At 49.9% G+C, this 16173-nt stretch overlaps 1 protein-coding gene across 1 annotated transcript; it reads left to right on the top strand.

Moving 5' to 3' along the window:
- The first annotated feature begins 104 nt into the window (after positions 1–104).
- Positions 105–15672, top strand: LOC130381369 (protein-glutamine gamma-glutamyltransferase 2-like). Its single transcript, XM_056588998.1, has 15 exons — positions 105–166; positions 2498–2728; positions 3198–3434; positions 3968–4086; positions 7079–7207; positions 8474–8651; positions 9208–9346; positions 10030–10133; positions 10833–11072; positions 11796–11843; positions 12107–12212; positions 12256–12338; positions 13118–13278; positions 13640–13779; positions 14807–15672. Exons 1-15 carry the CDS (start codon positions 118–120, stop codon positions 14979–14981), a joined length of 2139 nt encoding a protein of 712 aa, XP_056444973.1. The 5' UTR covers positions 105–117; the 3' UTR covers positions 14982–15672.
- Positions 15673–16173: the final 501 nt, after the last annotated feature.

The raw sequence follows: 16173 nt of genomic DNA, 5'->3' as shown, positions 1-16173 counted from the left end.
GAGGGACATATGAGGGGAGGGAGGGAGGGAGGGAGATAGAGAGCGAGAGAGACTATATCAGTGACAGGCGTAGGTCTGCATGTCACTTAAACTGATAAGGGACTAGTGAGACGTCGGATGATGTGCTACCAGGCTGTGCATCCCTGTGCATGGCGGAGCTACCATGGTGAGCGCGCACACACGCACACACACACACACGTTAAGAATGTTCTCTAGTATAATTTGGGGTCTTTTATCAACAGTTGTACATCCGGCTGCTCCCAGCCGTATCCCCTGTTCCGAGTGTTTTGCGGAGTACTGATCACTTCCCTGTCATAAGAAAGATGGTTTTAATTGGTCATTAATGGCCTGCAGTGGGCCAAACTACAGAAAGTAATACTGTACTGCTGTAGTCTCACTATTTGTAGTGAGACGAGGAATCTCGAAACATGACAACTATGTTGTCTCCGGCTGTCATCTCCACACAAATATGCATTGAGTGTATTGCAGTTTTATGATCACCTCCCTGTACTGAAACGTGGGTTTTAATTGGTCTTGAATGGCCTGCAGTGAGCCAAACTACAGCAGTGAGACGAGAGATCTCTAAACATGACAACTATGTTGTCTCCGGCTGACCTCTCACCACAAAGGGAGGAATGCTGTGTGTGAGGGGAGCGCTATGTGAAGCCAATGTTTCCTAACCTGTGGGGGAGTCGTGGCTCATGAATACATGGTTGGGGCAGTTGATCGGGTTAAACTGGTGGTCCCCAGAAACATCAAGAGGTCAGGGTGATGATAAGGTTGGGAACAACTGATGTACCGAACCACATAAAGGATGGTTCATAATATTCAGTCAACTTTTTGGGGTTCGAGGTTTGAGCAAACTTTAAAGAACATTGAAGGTATTTACAGTTTTTTTCAATTGCTTGACCACTATAGACACTTGCTTAGACCAAAGTAACACAAGTTAGAGTTTTTGTTGCTATAACTTAAACAGATGTAACTATCCCTAAAACAAAAGCGCTGCTTTGCACTTTAGTTGCAATTGTGCAACACACTTGCTCCTTTCTGCAACACACTTGCTGCTGCACACTACACACACTTTCATACATAAGGTGCTTAGTTAAAAAATGTAATCTCAGCGTACCATTGGGAAAACACGTCTATTCAAAATGCAAAACACATTGGGAAATTTAAAATACTTAAATACACACCTGAAAACACTTCCTCACAATACTGACCACCAATCAGCCAGCTACAAAATAGCCAAAGGGCAATTGTGCATGTCCCAGGGCAGCGCAGGGGAAATATATCATGTGTGGCTCCATAAGCCTTCGAGGGTAACTGCCTCTGCTGCAGGTAATGGAACAGGCCTGCGGAGACATTGAGGTAAGGTCAATCCATGGATTGATTTGGCACACAAGGCGAGGATCCATGAGCCAACCCACGCACAATTGCCATGATTTTCAGAGTATTTTATTTATTTTGTTTGCTTAAACTGAATTTACTGCACTGTAAAATACCGTACTTCACTGTACAGTATTGAGCATTTGATTTTTTGGTTGGAAACCGTGCCTTCTGTGGAAGTGAATAAAAACAGTGAATATGGAAGACTTCTGTTTATATAAAGTAGACTAGTGTGTTGCTGCTGATCTGAAAGTGTGTATCATTTTGTCATCAGTGACAATTTGACATGGGTTTGTTAGGTATTCATAGCAGAGTTTCAATTTGACATCGATGTGAATGGTATATTTCTCAGTGTTGTGTTATTTGCTTGTATGTTGAGGTTTGACACGATGAGCCAAGTTTTGCAAAACGTTTTCACGCAACGGGTAAAAACTAATCAATATAGGACTAGAGACACAAAAACTCAAAGAGCTGCATGACCAAGTTTCTACCTGTCTCCCCCCTCCTCCCCCCCTCCCCCTCCTCCTCCTTCTCTCTTCCTGCTCTGTTCTCCTCCTTTCCCACTCTTCTCTTCCCTTTTCTCTCCTCTCCCTCTCCCCTCCTCTCCCCCTCTCCTCTCCCTTCCTCTCCCCCCCTCTCCTCTCCCCCCCTCTCCTCCCCTCCTCTCCCCTCCCCTCATCTCCCCTCCCCTCCTCGCCCCCCTCTCCTCTCCCTCTCCTCTCCCCCCTCCTCCCCTCTCCATTCCCCCCCTCTCCTCTCCTCCTCTCCCCTCCCCCCCTCTCCTCTCCCTCTCCTCTCCCTTCCTCTCCCCTCCTCTCCCCCCCTCTCCTCTCCTCCTCTCCTCTCCCCTCCTCTCCCCCCTCTCCTCTCCTCTCCTTTTCCCCCCTCTCCTCTCCTCCTCTCCTTTCTCCCCCTCTCCTCTCCTCCTCTCCTTTCCCCCTCTCCTCTCCCTTCCTCTCCCCCCCTCTCCTCTCCTCCTCTCCTCTCCCCTCCTCTCTCCTCGTCCCCCCTCTCCTCTCCCCTCCCCTCCTCTCCTCTCCCCTCCCCTCCTCTCCCCCCTCTCCCTCTTCCCTCCCCTCCCCTCTTCTCCTCTCCCCCCTCCTCCCCCCAGAGGAGGAGCCCTGCGTTCTGCGCTTTGTGAACATGGAGGCTCATGAGAACCAGAGGGCCCACCACACGCTGGGCCTGGGGGCTCATGAGAACCAGAGGGCCCACCACACGCTGGGCCTGGGCTCCCAGGACCTGGTGCTCCGGCGTGGGCAGCCCTTCAAGCTCATGCTGCTGTTCCAGGGCCGGTCGTGGAGCCCCCGCACCGAGGGCCTCGTCTTCCAGGTCCTCCTGGGTACGGCGGGAACCAGAAGCGCGTGTGTGTGTGTGCGTGTATGTGTTTTGGTGTGTTTGTTTGTGTGTGTTCATAATGGTGTTTGTGTGTGTGTGTTTGTGTGCGTGTGTGTGTTCTTCACGTGTGTGTGTGTGTGTGTGTGTGTGTGTGTGTGTGTGTGTGTGTGTTTGTGTGTGTGCATGTGTTAATCACGTGTGTGTATGCGTGTGCGTGCATGAGTTCATCACGTGCGTGTGTGTGTGCTTGTGTGAATTTGTGCATCACGTGTGCGTGTGTTTGTGTATTTGATTCTGCATCGTCTATCAAGGTGTATCTGATAATGGTGGTGGTCTGTTAAATGACTGTTGATCTAAATTTCTGTCACCCCCACACACACACACACACACACACACACACACACACACACACACACACACACACACACACACACACACACACACACACACACACACACACACAACCCATACAGGCAGTCTAGTGGAGACGGTCCCAGTTCAGTGTTCCAGGAGTTGGTCGCCCGGCCCCGGCTGGTCGGCCCACTGCTCCCCCGGGGACGTGCATCCCATGTCAGCCACCATCCAACTGTGCTCCCCTGCTTCGGCCTCCGTGGGCCTCTACAGGCTGGCGGTGCAGATCGAGGGCCCAGCGGGCGACCGGCACTACGTGGTGGGCAGCTTCGTCCTGCTCTGCAACCCCTGGAGCAAAGGTATGGGGTCGCTATGGTTACCGGGATCGTCCAATCACGTGGCTGCAAGTCCCTTATTTCACTGGCATCGACCAATCACAGCCGCTGACTCGCGTTACATGTTACATTGGCAGTTAGGCGTTACTCGGAAGAGCGAGGCTGAGAACAATTGAAGCATTAGATCGATATTGTGTGAATTATTCATTATTAACGGTCGACGATTCGTGTTTAACGATAACATAGTGACTTATGATGAGCAGGGGCTGATGTGTCCTGTGTGTGTGTGTGTGTGTGTGTGATGTCTCCGTGTGTGTGTATTTGTGTGTGTGTGGTGTGTGTGTATGTGTTTGTGTGTCTTTATGCTGTCTCCGTTTGTGTGTGTCTGCCGTCTCCGTGTGTGTGTTTGTTTGTGTGTATGTGTGTGTGTGTGTGTGTGTGTGTGTGTGTGTGTGTGCTGTCTCCATGTGTATGTGTTTGTGAGTGTGCTTTCTCCGTGTGTGTGTGTGTGTGTGTGTGTGTGTGTGTGCATGTCTGTGTGTGTGTCTCCCCCCCAGAGGACTCTGTGTACATGCCCGTGGAGCCTCTCCTCCAGGAGTACGTCCAGAGCGACTGCGGCCTGGTCTACATGGGGACCCCCCACAACGTCAGCAGCCGGCCCTGGGCCTTCGGCCAGGTGTGTGTTGTGTTTGCATTGTGTGTGTATGCATTGAGTGTGCTATATATTGTGTACTGTGTGTTGTAGATCGTGTATTGTGTGTTGTCTATCATGTAGGGTGTGCGTTTTGTTTGTATTGTGTATGGGTTGTGTTTGTGTTGTGGATTGTGTGTCTTGTATATCAAGTGTGGTGTGTTGTATTTTGTGTATGTATTGTGTGTGTGTGTGTTGTACATCGTGTACTGTGTGTTGTATATTGTGTGTGGTGTGTGTTGTGTTTGTATTGTGTATGTGTTGTGTTTGTGTTGTTTATTGTGTGTCTTGTATCATATCGTGCATGGTGTGCGGGTTGTTTATGTGTTGTGTTTGTATTGTTTATTGTGTGTCTTGTATATTATGCATGGTGTGTGTGTTTATGTTTATTTTTTGTGTTTGTCTTGTGTGTGTATACTGTGTGTTGTATATCATGTGTCTTCTTCTTCTCATGCCTTGACACCCCTTGGGGGGGTATATTCTGAATTCTGCATCTGTCCCTCCCTTTGTTGATGATGCTGCCCAAGTAGGAAAAAGACTCCACTTCTTCCAGTTGTATTTCTTCGAGTGTCATTGGATTAGAGTCTTCTTCTCTTGTATGTGATGGAGATTGTGTGAAAGTAGTGCCAAGTCGATTACTAGGAGACACAGGAATGGGGATAACAAGCAGTGAGTCAATTAGTAGTTGTTAGTGAGTTGTCCCTCATGTATAACTCTACAAGTCATTCCCTCATAGCTGTTTTTAATCATGTTCCCTAGTTTGGTGGGCACTCCATGATTTCTCAATAGTTTCCAGACACGCTATCGAAAGCTTTTTCGTAGCCAACAAAGTTGATATACAATGGGGAGTTCCACTCTAAGGTTTGTTCAATGATTATACGAAGGGTATAATCATTATACTAATCATTATACCCTTGAATCATCATCAAGGGTATAATCACAAAAATATTTAATATTTTTAATTTAACCATTATTTATCCCATTGAGTCCCATTGAGACCTTTAGCCTCTTTTTCAAGGGAGCCCTGCCATATAGACATAAAGATATTGCACAAAAAACATGACGAAACATAGAAACAGACCACCTAGACGTTACACAAAAATACGACAAGACATAGAACCAGAGCATGAAGACATTGCAATTTTTTTTTACGAAACACAAAAACAGAGCACAGAAAAGATAGGTTCAACAAAGCATATAACACTGGGAAGATAAAATTACAATCGAACAGGTGAGTCGAAGCAAGACAGATAACCCACAAGAAAACACTGAAACACAATGAAGGGTGTGTTAGTGAAAGAAGTTACAGCCATCAGATCTACGGTGTCTGAGTATTCTTTTTAAATGGCTAAGAGGAATAGCAACAGAGATCTTTTTGAAGGAGATTACAGTACCAGGGAGCCGCAAAATTAAAAGCTGTCTTACCTAGCTCAGTCAGTGTTCTTGGAGTGTCTAAGAGTATACAATTATTTCAATGCAAACTATAAGATGAGTGCATTTGGGACAAAAGATCAGATAAATATGAAGGCAATTTGCCAATAATACCATTTATAGATGAAAATATGTCAATGGGTCTCTTCATAATGAGAGAGAGCTAAAACCAGTCGACTTATAGAGAGAGCAATGATGAGTGCGTGATTTGGCTGTTAAGATAAAGCATGGTGCACCATGGTAAACTGTATTGAGGACTTGTAGGGTTATTGAGGCAGCATTCATGCATAAGATGTTGGCCATAATCCAATACAGGAAGAAAGATGGCATTCTGCTTGTCGATGCTGTTCTCCTGTTCTAGTAGATCTCGCAGAGGTTCATATTTGTTGGAGAGTTTGACGCTATAGTCTTCTTGAATTTGTTCTTCCGTTAGCAGGTTCACGTTGTATTTATTTCTGTTTCCGCTGTGCGCTGTCCTGTCCTTCTTTAGTGGTCTTATGCAATATCTGCTCCTCTTCTCACATCCTGTAGTCTTCTCTTGAACTTCTTGTTAATGCAGATGTGATCTATTTGGTTTTACCGTAACATGATCCGGCGACACCCATATTGCCTTATGTATATTCTTGTGGGGAAATATACTGCCTCCAACGACCAGTTTGTTTGACGCACAGATATCTAGAAGCTTCTCTCGGTTGTTGTTCATTTCTCCCAGTCCGTGTCTTCCCATCACTTCTACACATACAATGTTGTTTTTTCCTATCGTTGCGTTCAAGTCTACCACAAGGAGCGTCATATCTTTCTCTGAGTAGTTACCCAAGATGTTCTGTAGTCTGTTGTAGAACTCATATTTTGTTCCTTCCTCATGGTTAACGGTTGATGGATGCGTAGCATTGGATTACATTCATGCTTATATTCTCTTTTGTTGTTCTGAAAGACGGTGTAAGGATTCTTGGTCCATGTGCCTCCCACCCTATCAGTGCTCTCTGTGCTGATTGTGATAGCATGAGGGCCACGCCTTCAGTATGTGGGGCGTTTTTCTCTTCATGGCCTCAATATAGCGGCATTCCTTCGCTCCTGAGCCACGTCTGACCAGCTTGTGTCCATCTTGCCTCACTAATCCCCAATAGCACCAGGTTGTCATTTCTCATCTCTGGTGCTATTTGAGCTGCTTTTCCTGCTTGGTACACAGTCCTTACATTCCAGGTTCCAATCGTATGTTCCTCCTGGTTGAAAGAAGGGTTGTCGGTCTTGAGGCTTCCAGGAGCCCCCGGCTTACACCACAACGTCATAGGTCTTCGGGTGTTTGTGTTTTATATCGTGTACTATGTGTTGTATATTGTGTACTCTGTGTTGAATATTGTGTACTGTTTGTTGTATATTGTGTATTGTGTGTTGTACAGTATATTGTGTATGGTGTGTGTGTTCTTTTAGTATTGCATATCGTGTTCTGTGTGTTGTATATCGTGTGTGGCGTGTTTGTATTGTGTATGTGTTGTGGTTGCGTTGTGTACTGTGTGTTGTATATCCCGTGTGTGTGTGTTCCCAGTACGAGCCCCTGGTGTTGGAGGCGTGTCTGAGCCTGCTCCAGGTGAGTCCTCAGCACCTGCGTAACGAGCAGGTGGACTACGTGAGGCGCTCGGACCCCGTCTACCTGAGCAGGGTGGTCTGTGCCATGGTGAGGACCTCCTTACAGCCTACATACAATGACCTCGGGATTGATGATACCTGCTCCTTAATGACCTGTCTCTGTACTGTCTAACCCCTACCTGCTCCTTAGTGACCTGTGTCTGTACTCCCTAACCCCTACCTGCTCCTTAATGACCTGTCTCTGTACTGTCTAACCCCTACCTGCTCCTTAACGACCTGTCTCTGTACTGTCTAACCCCTACCTGCTCCTTAACGACCTGTCTCTGTACTTTCTAACCCCTACCTGCTCCTTAATGACCTGTCTCTGTACTGTCTCATCCCTACCTGCTTCTTAATGACCTGTCTCTGTACTGTCTAACCCCTACCTGCTCCTTAATGACCTGTCTCTGTACTGTCTAACCCCTACCTGCTCCTTAATGACCTGTCTCTGTACTGTCTAACCCCTACCTGCTCCTTAATGACCTGTCTCTGTACTGTCTAACCCCTACCTGCTCCTTAATGACCTGTCTCTGTACTGTCTAACCCCTACCTGCTCCTTAATGACCTGTCTCTGTACTGTCTAACCCCTACCTGCTCCTTAATGACCTGTCTCTGTACTGTCTAACCCCTACCTGCTCCTTAATGACCTGTCTCTGTACTGTCCAACACCTACCTGCTCCTTAACGACCTGTCTCTGTACTGTCTAACCCCTACCTGCTCCTTAGTGACCTGTCTCTGTACTGTCTAACCCCTACCCGCTCCTTAATGACCTGTCTCTGTACTGTCTAACCCCTACCTGCTCCTTAATGACCTGTCTCTGTACTGTCTAACCCCTACCTTCTCGTTGATCACCTTTCTCTGTACTGTCTAACCCCTACCTGCTCCTTAACGACCTGTCTCTGTACTGTCTAACCCCTACCTTCTCGTTGATCACCTCTCTCTGTACTGTATAACCCCTACCTGCTCCTTAATGAAATGCATCGGAATTCACTGTAAGTATTTTATTTGGATAAGAGCAGCCACTAAATTACTAAATGGTGAATATATATTCGATTTTAAGGCATATTCACCAGAAAAGTGAAATCCATCAATGTTGTTCGATGAAAACTTTCTGAACACGAGGCTCAGAGGAGGTCCGGGGGGCTGAACCCAGGAGGTCCCCCCGTCAGCCAGAGGCCTGTGCTCCCGCCCCAACTACCCGCTCCCCCTGTCCGCGACGGGCCTTCCCCCTGACGTAGCGACGGGGGGGGGCGGGGCCGGCGTCGCGCTGGGTCCCGCCCCCCCCCCCCTCACCTCTCTCTCTCCCCCCGGCCAGGTGAACTGTAACGACGACCGCGGCGTGCTGCAGGGGAAGTGGGACGGGCGCTACGGCGGGGGCGTGGCGCCCACCGAGTGGAACGGCAGCGCCGAAATCCTGACCCGCTGGGCCGACTCCGACTTCAGGCCCGTCCGCTACGGCCAGTGCTGGGTGTTCGCCTGCGTCCTCTGCACAGGTGGGCGGGGGGGCGGTGGGTGGAGGTGGTGGGTGGAGCTGGTGGGTGTAGGGGGTGGAGATGATGGCTGGGGTAGTTGTGGATGGGACTGCTTGGTGGTGGTGGTGGTTAACGTGGGAGTCTGGGGTCCCCAGTGAGGCCTAAAAAATTGTTTTGTGTGGTTCCGGTTTCCAACCGACCCTGTCAATTTATGTGCGACCCAAATTATTTTATGAGCTTTATAAAAACAAAAAAAAGTATATATATTTTTTTGATGCAAACTATAATTACGTTTATGTACAGCACCTCTTCATTCTGTACAAGGATGAGCGAATTTTTCTCGTTTTTAAATGAAAACAAGCTACCTATCATTCGCTGCCGCTGGAAAAAATAAAATAAAAAAATAAAATAAATTCCCTACCTACCGATGACCTCAACTGACAAACAACAGGAACCAAGCTTTTTTTTTTTTAGGCCTGACCAGGCTATCTCACCCCCAGTAACAGGGTTGTGGGTAATGGGGGTCCCGTCCCAGTTCCTCCACCCGGTAACAGCGTCTCTCCCCGTCCCCCCTCAGTGATGCGGGTGCTGGGGGTCCCGTCCCGCGTGGTGACGGTCTTCAACGCGGCCCACGACACCAACGGGAACCTGGTGATCGAGGAGGTGTTCACCCGGCGGGGGGAGAAGTGCCCGCGGCGCTCCAGGGACAGCGTCTGGTAGGTTTGGCCGCGTCGCCACGGTGACCGCGCAAGGCCATCGCCACGGTTGACCGCGTGATGCCGTTGCCACGGTGGCGACGGCATCACGCGGTCACCGTGGCGACGGCATCGCGCGGCCTGTCATGGGTAGGAGCTCCGGAGGTCCTCCCCACGAATGGTGGTTCAGACTGGTTTCAACCCAGTAAGGACTCTCCATTCTATATCGATCAATCCCGCCAAAGTGCCACTACCAAAATGTAAAACACTACAAGGCACCGTAATAAGAAATGTTCTCTGTTTTGTCCACATTTTGTCTACAATCCGCATGAAACGTCCAGAGACATCCGTCTGAGGGAAGCCGCTGGCAGCGTTGTAGTCTCACGCTGATGCAGACTGTCTGTCTTACAATGCCTTTTCAAACGCTCTGCCGCACTGTGCAACTCGAGTGGAAGTCGAAAAGACACTTCTGAATGTTATGTTATTTTTGATATGGGGATATTATTTAGATAATGTCGTCAACTGATATGGTGTGAGTGTTGGATTCAATTTCAGCATTACAATTTTTGTGTGTGTGTCTGTGTGTGTGTGTGTACCTGTGTGTGTGTGTGTGTGTGTACCTGCATGTGTGTGTGTGTGTGTGTGTGTGTGTGCGCGTGTGCCTGTGTGTGTGTGTACCTGTGTGTGTGTGTGTGTGTGTGTAGGAACTTCCATGTGTGGGTGGAGTGCTGGATGGAGAGGCCAGACCTGGGCTCCGGGTTCGGGGGCTGGCAGGTGCTGGACCCCACCCCCCAGGAGAGGAGTGCAGGTAGGACCGCCACTCAGACTCACACCCTATGGCTACACCCCCGCCCGTCCCACAGTCCTCCGTACAGGGAGGAGGGCGAGGAGCGGGGGGGGGGGGGGGGGGGGCGCTCTGGGGTCACGGGACACGATGCGTGTCTTACGGGGTACAATGGAGGCTCTGCGCTCTGATTGGTTGAGAACAGGGAGTCTGACCCCCCCCCCCCCCCAGTTGAGTGAGCGATTTGGAAAAGCCTGGTGTGCTCACTGCTGGGAGCATGACCTAGCAGGAGGAATCAACTGGACCCCCACAGTGACCAGGGAGTCAGGGTGTCTCCCCCCCCCCCCCCCCCACAGTGACCAGGGTGTCAGGGTGTCTCCCCCCCCCCCCCCCCACAGTGACCAGGGTGTCCGTCCCCCCCAAAGTGACCAGGGTGTCTCCCCCCCCCCCCCCCCCCCCACAGTGACCAGGGTGTCAGGGTGTCTCCCCCCCCTCCCCCCCCACAGTGACCAGGGTGTCAGGGTGTCGTCGTCGTCGTCCCCCAGTGACCAGGGTGTCAGGGTGTCCCCCCCCCCTCCCCCCCTCCTCCTGCTGTGAGCCTGCTCCAGCAGCAGGTATATCAGAGCTGTCTCCGTGCCGTGTGACGGTGGAGGAGGATGGAGGGTGTGACTGGACAGACAGGGGGGTGACGGTCTCTCTCTCTCCCCCCCCCCCCCCCCCCAGGGGAGTTCTGCTGCGGGCCGGCCCCGGTCTGGGCGGTGCGGCGTGCGGCGGTGGGGGTCCCCTACGACACGGCCTTCGTGTTCGCGGCGGTGGACGCCGACGTGGTGCGGGTGATCCTGGACCGGGACCGGGTCCTCGGGCGGGCGGTGGACCGGACCTCCGTGGGGCGGCTCGTCTGCACCAAGACCCCCGGGGCCGACCGGCCGGAGGACCTCACGCGCCTGTACAAGGGCCCCACCGGTGAGGCTAGGGGCCCGCAGCGTCTGTGTGTGTGTGTGTGTGTGAGTGTGTGTGTGTGTGTGAGTGTGTGTGTGTGTGTGTGTGTGAGTGAATTCCAACTGATAACTGTGTGTGTGTATGAGTATGAGTGTGAGTGAATTCCACCTGATAAGTGTGTGTGTGTGTGTGTGTGTGTGTGTGTGTGTGTGTGTGTGTGTGTGTGTGTGTGTGTGTGTGTGTGTGTGTGTGTGTGTGTGTGTGTGTGTGTGTGACTGAGTGACTGAGTGACTGAGTGAGAATGTACTGTATACTTAACAGTATATTTATATTTCGTACTGTTCGTCTTGTGCTTTCTTTTTATATATATTAGCGATAGGTTAGGTGTTGAGTGTTGACTTTGAGAGCAAAGGGTTAACCAAAGTCAAATTCTTTGTTAGTTACGCAAACCTGGCCAACAAAGCTGAATCGGAATCAGAATGTTCCTTGATAAGTGTGTGTGTGTGTGTGTGTGTGTGTGTGTGTGTGTGTGTGTGTGTGTGTGTGTGTGTGTGTGTGTGTGTGTGTGTGTGTGTGTGTGTGTGTGTGTGTGTGTGTGTGTGTGTGTGTGTGTGTGTAAACCTTTGAATTAGAATCCAGTCACTAACTAGAATCAAGCGGAACACTTTTTGTGCAAACATTTGATGTCATTTTTTCGTAATTTCTCTGCCTAATCATTTCTGGTTGTTTTTCATTATTCCATATTAGGGGCCAAGCGAAATCTCGATTCTACGGCTAAGTGGGCAGCTGAAACAGGTTAGCACGCTAAAGACATTAATACAAGTTACCGAGACTTTGAGGTCACACACTTTCACGCAAGACTGGTTTGAGATTATATCTCTCTCTCTCTCTCTTATCTCTCTCTCTCTCTCTCTCTCCTCTTCTCGCTATCTCTACTCTCTCCTCATCCTCTCTCTCTCTCTCTCTCTCTATCTCTCTCTCTCTATCTCTCTATCTCTCTCTCTATCTCTCTCTCTCTCTCTTCTCTCTCTCTCTCTTCCCCCCCCCCCCCCCCCAAGGTCTCTCGCCCAGCCTCAGCGTGTCGCTGGCGCTAGAGGAAGTCCCTGCGCTGGGCAGGAGCATCCGCCTGTGCGTCAGCCTGAGCAACCGCTGCGGTCGCCGTCGGTTACTACTGCGGTGGCCCCCCAACCTCCACGCGCAGCTGAAGCAGTTCGGACAAGCAACGGCTGCGCACCCCTTCTGGACACGTCCACAACGTCCACAAGGAGCTCCACCTGCAGGCCGGGGAAGGTATGACACCCCGGCTGAGCTCCACTTAGCCCGCTGTAGTCTCTCTGTCGGCCCCTCCACCGTGGTCCTTCTGGCCGCCCGGCTCGCTGTCCCGACAGGGTGTCCACAGAGTGTGTTCAAATGTTCATAACTCTCCCCACCTCTCGCCTCCTTTTCTTTCCTCTTCACTCGTCCTCTCCCTCCTCTCTCTCGCTCATCCTCTCCTCTCCCCTCGTCCTCTCCTCCTCTCCTCTCCCCTCGTCCTCTCTTCCTCTCCTCTCATCCTCTCCTCTCCCCTCGTCCTCTCTTCCTCTCCTCTCTTCCTCTCTTCCTCTCCTCTCTTCCTCTCTTCCTCTCCTCTCTTCCTCTCCCTCTTCTCCCTTTCATATTCTCTCTCGTTCTCTCCTCTTCTTTCTTCTTCTCTCTGCCCTCTCCTCTCCTCCTCTCTCCTCTTGCTCCCCCTCTCTCCTCCTCCTTACTACCACCTTATCTCCTCCTCTCCTCTCTCTTGTCCTCTCCCCTCCCTCTCCCTTCTCCTCCCATCTCCCCTCTTTCCTCCTCTCCCCTCTCATTTCCCCTCTCTCCCTCCTCTCTCCTCTCCCTTCTCCTCTCCCCTTTCTCCTCTCTCTTCCTCCCCCCTCTCCTCTCTACTCTCCTTCCCTCTCTTCCCCCCCCTCTTTAATTCTCTTCTTTTCCCTCTTCTCTCCTCTCCCTTATCCCTTCTCCTCTTTCCCCTCTCTCCCCCTCTCTCCTCTCTCCTCCCCTCCTCTCCTCCCTCCCCTCTCTCTCTTCCTCCCCAGTGGTGGATCTCCACCACTCCATTCTCCCCTCTGACTACGAGTCCTTGCTGACCTGCACGGACATCGTCAACGCGACGGTGGTCGTCAAGGATACCAGCACCAAGGAGAGGGTTCTGGCCACCGAGGAGTTCAGCCTCCCCTCCCCCCACATCTCCTTCCAGGTACCCCCACCCACCTGCACTCTCTCTGTCTCTCTCTCTCTCTCTCTCTCTCTCTCTCTCTCTCTCTCTCTCTCTCTCTCTCTCTCTCTCTCTCCCTCTCCCTCTCCCTCTCCCTCTCTCTCTCACACATCTTCATCCAGGTACCCCAACACATCTGCACTCTCTCTCTCGCTCACTCTCTTTGTCTCTCTCTCTACTCTTCTATCATCTCTAGTCCCTTGTAACCAGGTTAGTCTTACCTAGGAGGGTTCCCCCTTTAACCAGGTGACTCACCTATAACCGGGTGACTCACCTGTAACCAGCTGAGTGTTACCTGTAACCAGGTGAGTGTAACCTTAACCAGGTGAGTTCTGCTCCCCAGGTGCAGGGCGGAGACAGTGTCCAGGTGAAGACCGAGCATGCGGTCCACGTCTCCTTCACCAACGCCCTGACCATGCCTCTGAGCAAGGCAGTTCTCACACTGGAAGGCTTCGGACTGTTCCAGGCAAAACTCTACTCCAGGTAACACAACACAGGGAAATGGTTCAAAACGACACAGAAATGACAAAGGAAACCAACAAAGAGTTACTTTTTGACACTTTGACACACCTACAAAATGGGATGAGTCAGCAAAGCAGGAAAGTCTTGAACTGAAAGTGACCAAATAAAACGAACACAACAAGTTTGTCTGTGAAGGAGTTCTTTGGGCTTGGCCATCTTAAATAAAATGAACCGCTTTCCAGTGAATTGAGAAAACCATCGCTAAGGAGCATGGACAGGGAGGGCACTTTCTCTCGCTCTCTCTTATCGTCTGTTTTTCATCTTTTTAACTGTAGCGGTTATTTTGGTTTGTGGTTATTCTGGGAATGTTCTCTGGGGAATGTGGTGTGGAATGCCGTTGGGGGGTTCTGGTCGGACTAGCCCGCGGTATTTCCCTGATTGTGTCACCTGTACGCCCTCCTCCCATCTCAATTATTCAGTGAGGGGCGACACACTGTCCTTAACCGACCCGCTCTGCCCACAGAGGGGAAGGGACCCCGTGATGTCATCGACACGGTTCATATGCCTCTAGCCTGTTGAGACCCCCCCTGACCCTGCAGCACGGTCACACTTTGGAGCCTCTGCAGATTGGTCTGGCCTCCATTGGAAGGAACCCTCTCCCAGAAGTACAGAAAGGATAGGACCAATCAGAGCTAGGAGGACGGGGCATTAGCCTCTGACAGAGCAGAAACTTAAGACACATCAGGATAGGCAATGTGGCAGCGGGGGGGGGGAGCAACATGTTGAGCAGAGGTTCCCCTTACTGATCGCTGAATCTGAATTTGTCTATCCATTTCTGCCCCTTTCTTTGTCTTTCTCGATCACTCTATTTTATCTTTTTACTGCCTCTCTCTCCGTCTTTCTCTCTCTCTCTCGCTCTCGCTCTCGCTCTCTGTCTTTATCTCTCTCTCTCTCTCTCTCTCTCTCTCTCTCTCTCTCTCTCTCTCTCTCTCTCTCTCTCTCTCTCTGTCTTTATCTACCTCTCTCTCTCTCGCTCTCTCTCTCCCAGAGCCGTGTTGCTGGAGCCCCATCAGATCATGAAGCTCGACCTGTCCATCATGGCCACCTGTCCCGGCACCAAGCTGCTCGTGGCAACGGTCTCCCACGGCAACGGCCACGCTGTCATCGCCAGGGAGTTCCACAGGGTTGTGGTCACAGGACCCACACCAGTAGTAAACCAGTAGGACCGGTTTGTTGACCAGTAGTAGCCTCTAGGCCATCCCACCCCTTAAGCCTTTGTGGCCTTGTTAAAATCGACACGTTCTGTGATGTCACCCACACAGCTTCTGATCAGCCAATCAGAGTGAGGCCCCTTGGATTAACGTTAAGAGGGGACTCGGTAACGGGAACAGATCTAAAAATATGGATACGGTTACGATAAAATGAAAAAGATCACTCTTGTGGACTTTCTTCACATTCTTATGCAGTTTTTTTTTACCATTTTTCCATGAGTTTTTGAAGGTTCTCTGTTCTAGGTTTAATTGAAGGTGATTCTTGATTTGTGGTGTTCCTATGATGTATATTTATTAAATTCTACAAGATGTACTGATACTAATGACTTTGTAATTCCGATGATGATAAAAATGATATTGATAATCATCAGCCTGTACACTTAGATTAAACGGCTTCACGAACTGAAATGGAGAATATATTATAAACAACATGATTTATTTGTTTTTTAAATCGTTTTAACGTGACGGTGGCAACGTTTTGCCTAAAGAGTTAAATCACCACCAGGTGGCAGCATCGAACCGTATGTCGGTGTGTTTCTGTGTGTGGTGTGTGGCGTGTGGTGTGTGGCGTGTGTGTTTTTGACTTATTTTATGACCTCCTAAATGATTAAACCAGGCATACTTCGAGAGCAAATATGATGTCTTAAACCCTCCTCATACCCTATGAACAATACACACTACTATACAATAAATACACTACACTGGCCTTATATATAACACAATACACACACTACACTTGCCTACAAAATAACACAATACATGCACTACAACATAACACAATACAATACGACACACTACAAAAGGCCTGCAATATAACACAGTACATGCACATCAATGGCCTGCAATATAACAATACAATACAACACACTACAATACACATACAATATAACACAATGCATAGTAAACACTGGCCTACAATATAACACAATAGGATACTATACACTACAACAGGCCTACAATATATCACAATACAATACTAAACACTGCAATAGGCCTACACAATACACTATAATAAACGATAAAACAAACAATATCCGTCTGCCCCAGACAGTAGGGAAGCATTTGGCCCTCAGGGTTTGGTTAGCCAGGACTGCTGCTGCTCTACCATCGCCTTCACCCTGGCTTATTATGGGATGCACTGTTA

The sequence above is a fragment of the Gadus chalcogrammus genome, chromosome 1 (assembly GCF_026213295.1).
Source record: "Gadus chalcogrammus isolate NIFS_2021 chromosome 1, NIFS_Gcha_1.0, whole genome shotgun sequence".
Lineage (NCBI taxonomy): Eukaryota > Metazoa > Chordata > Actinopteri > Gadiformes > Gadidae > Gadus > Gadus chalcogrammus.
The sequence above is the reverse complement of the archived record's forward strand: the minus strand, read 5'-3'. Positions and strand labels throughout refer to the sequence as shown.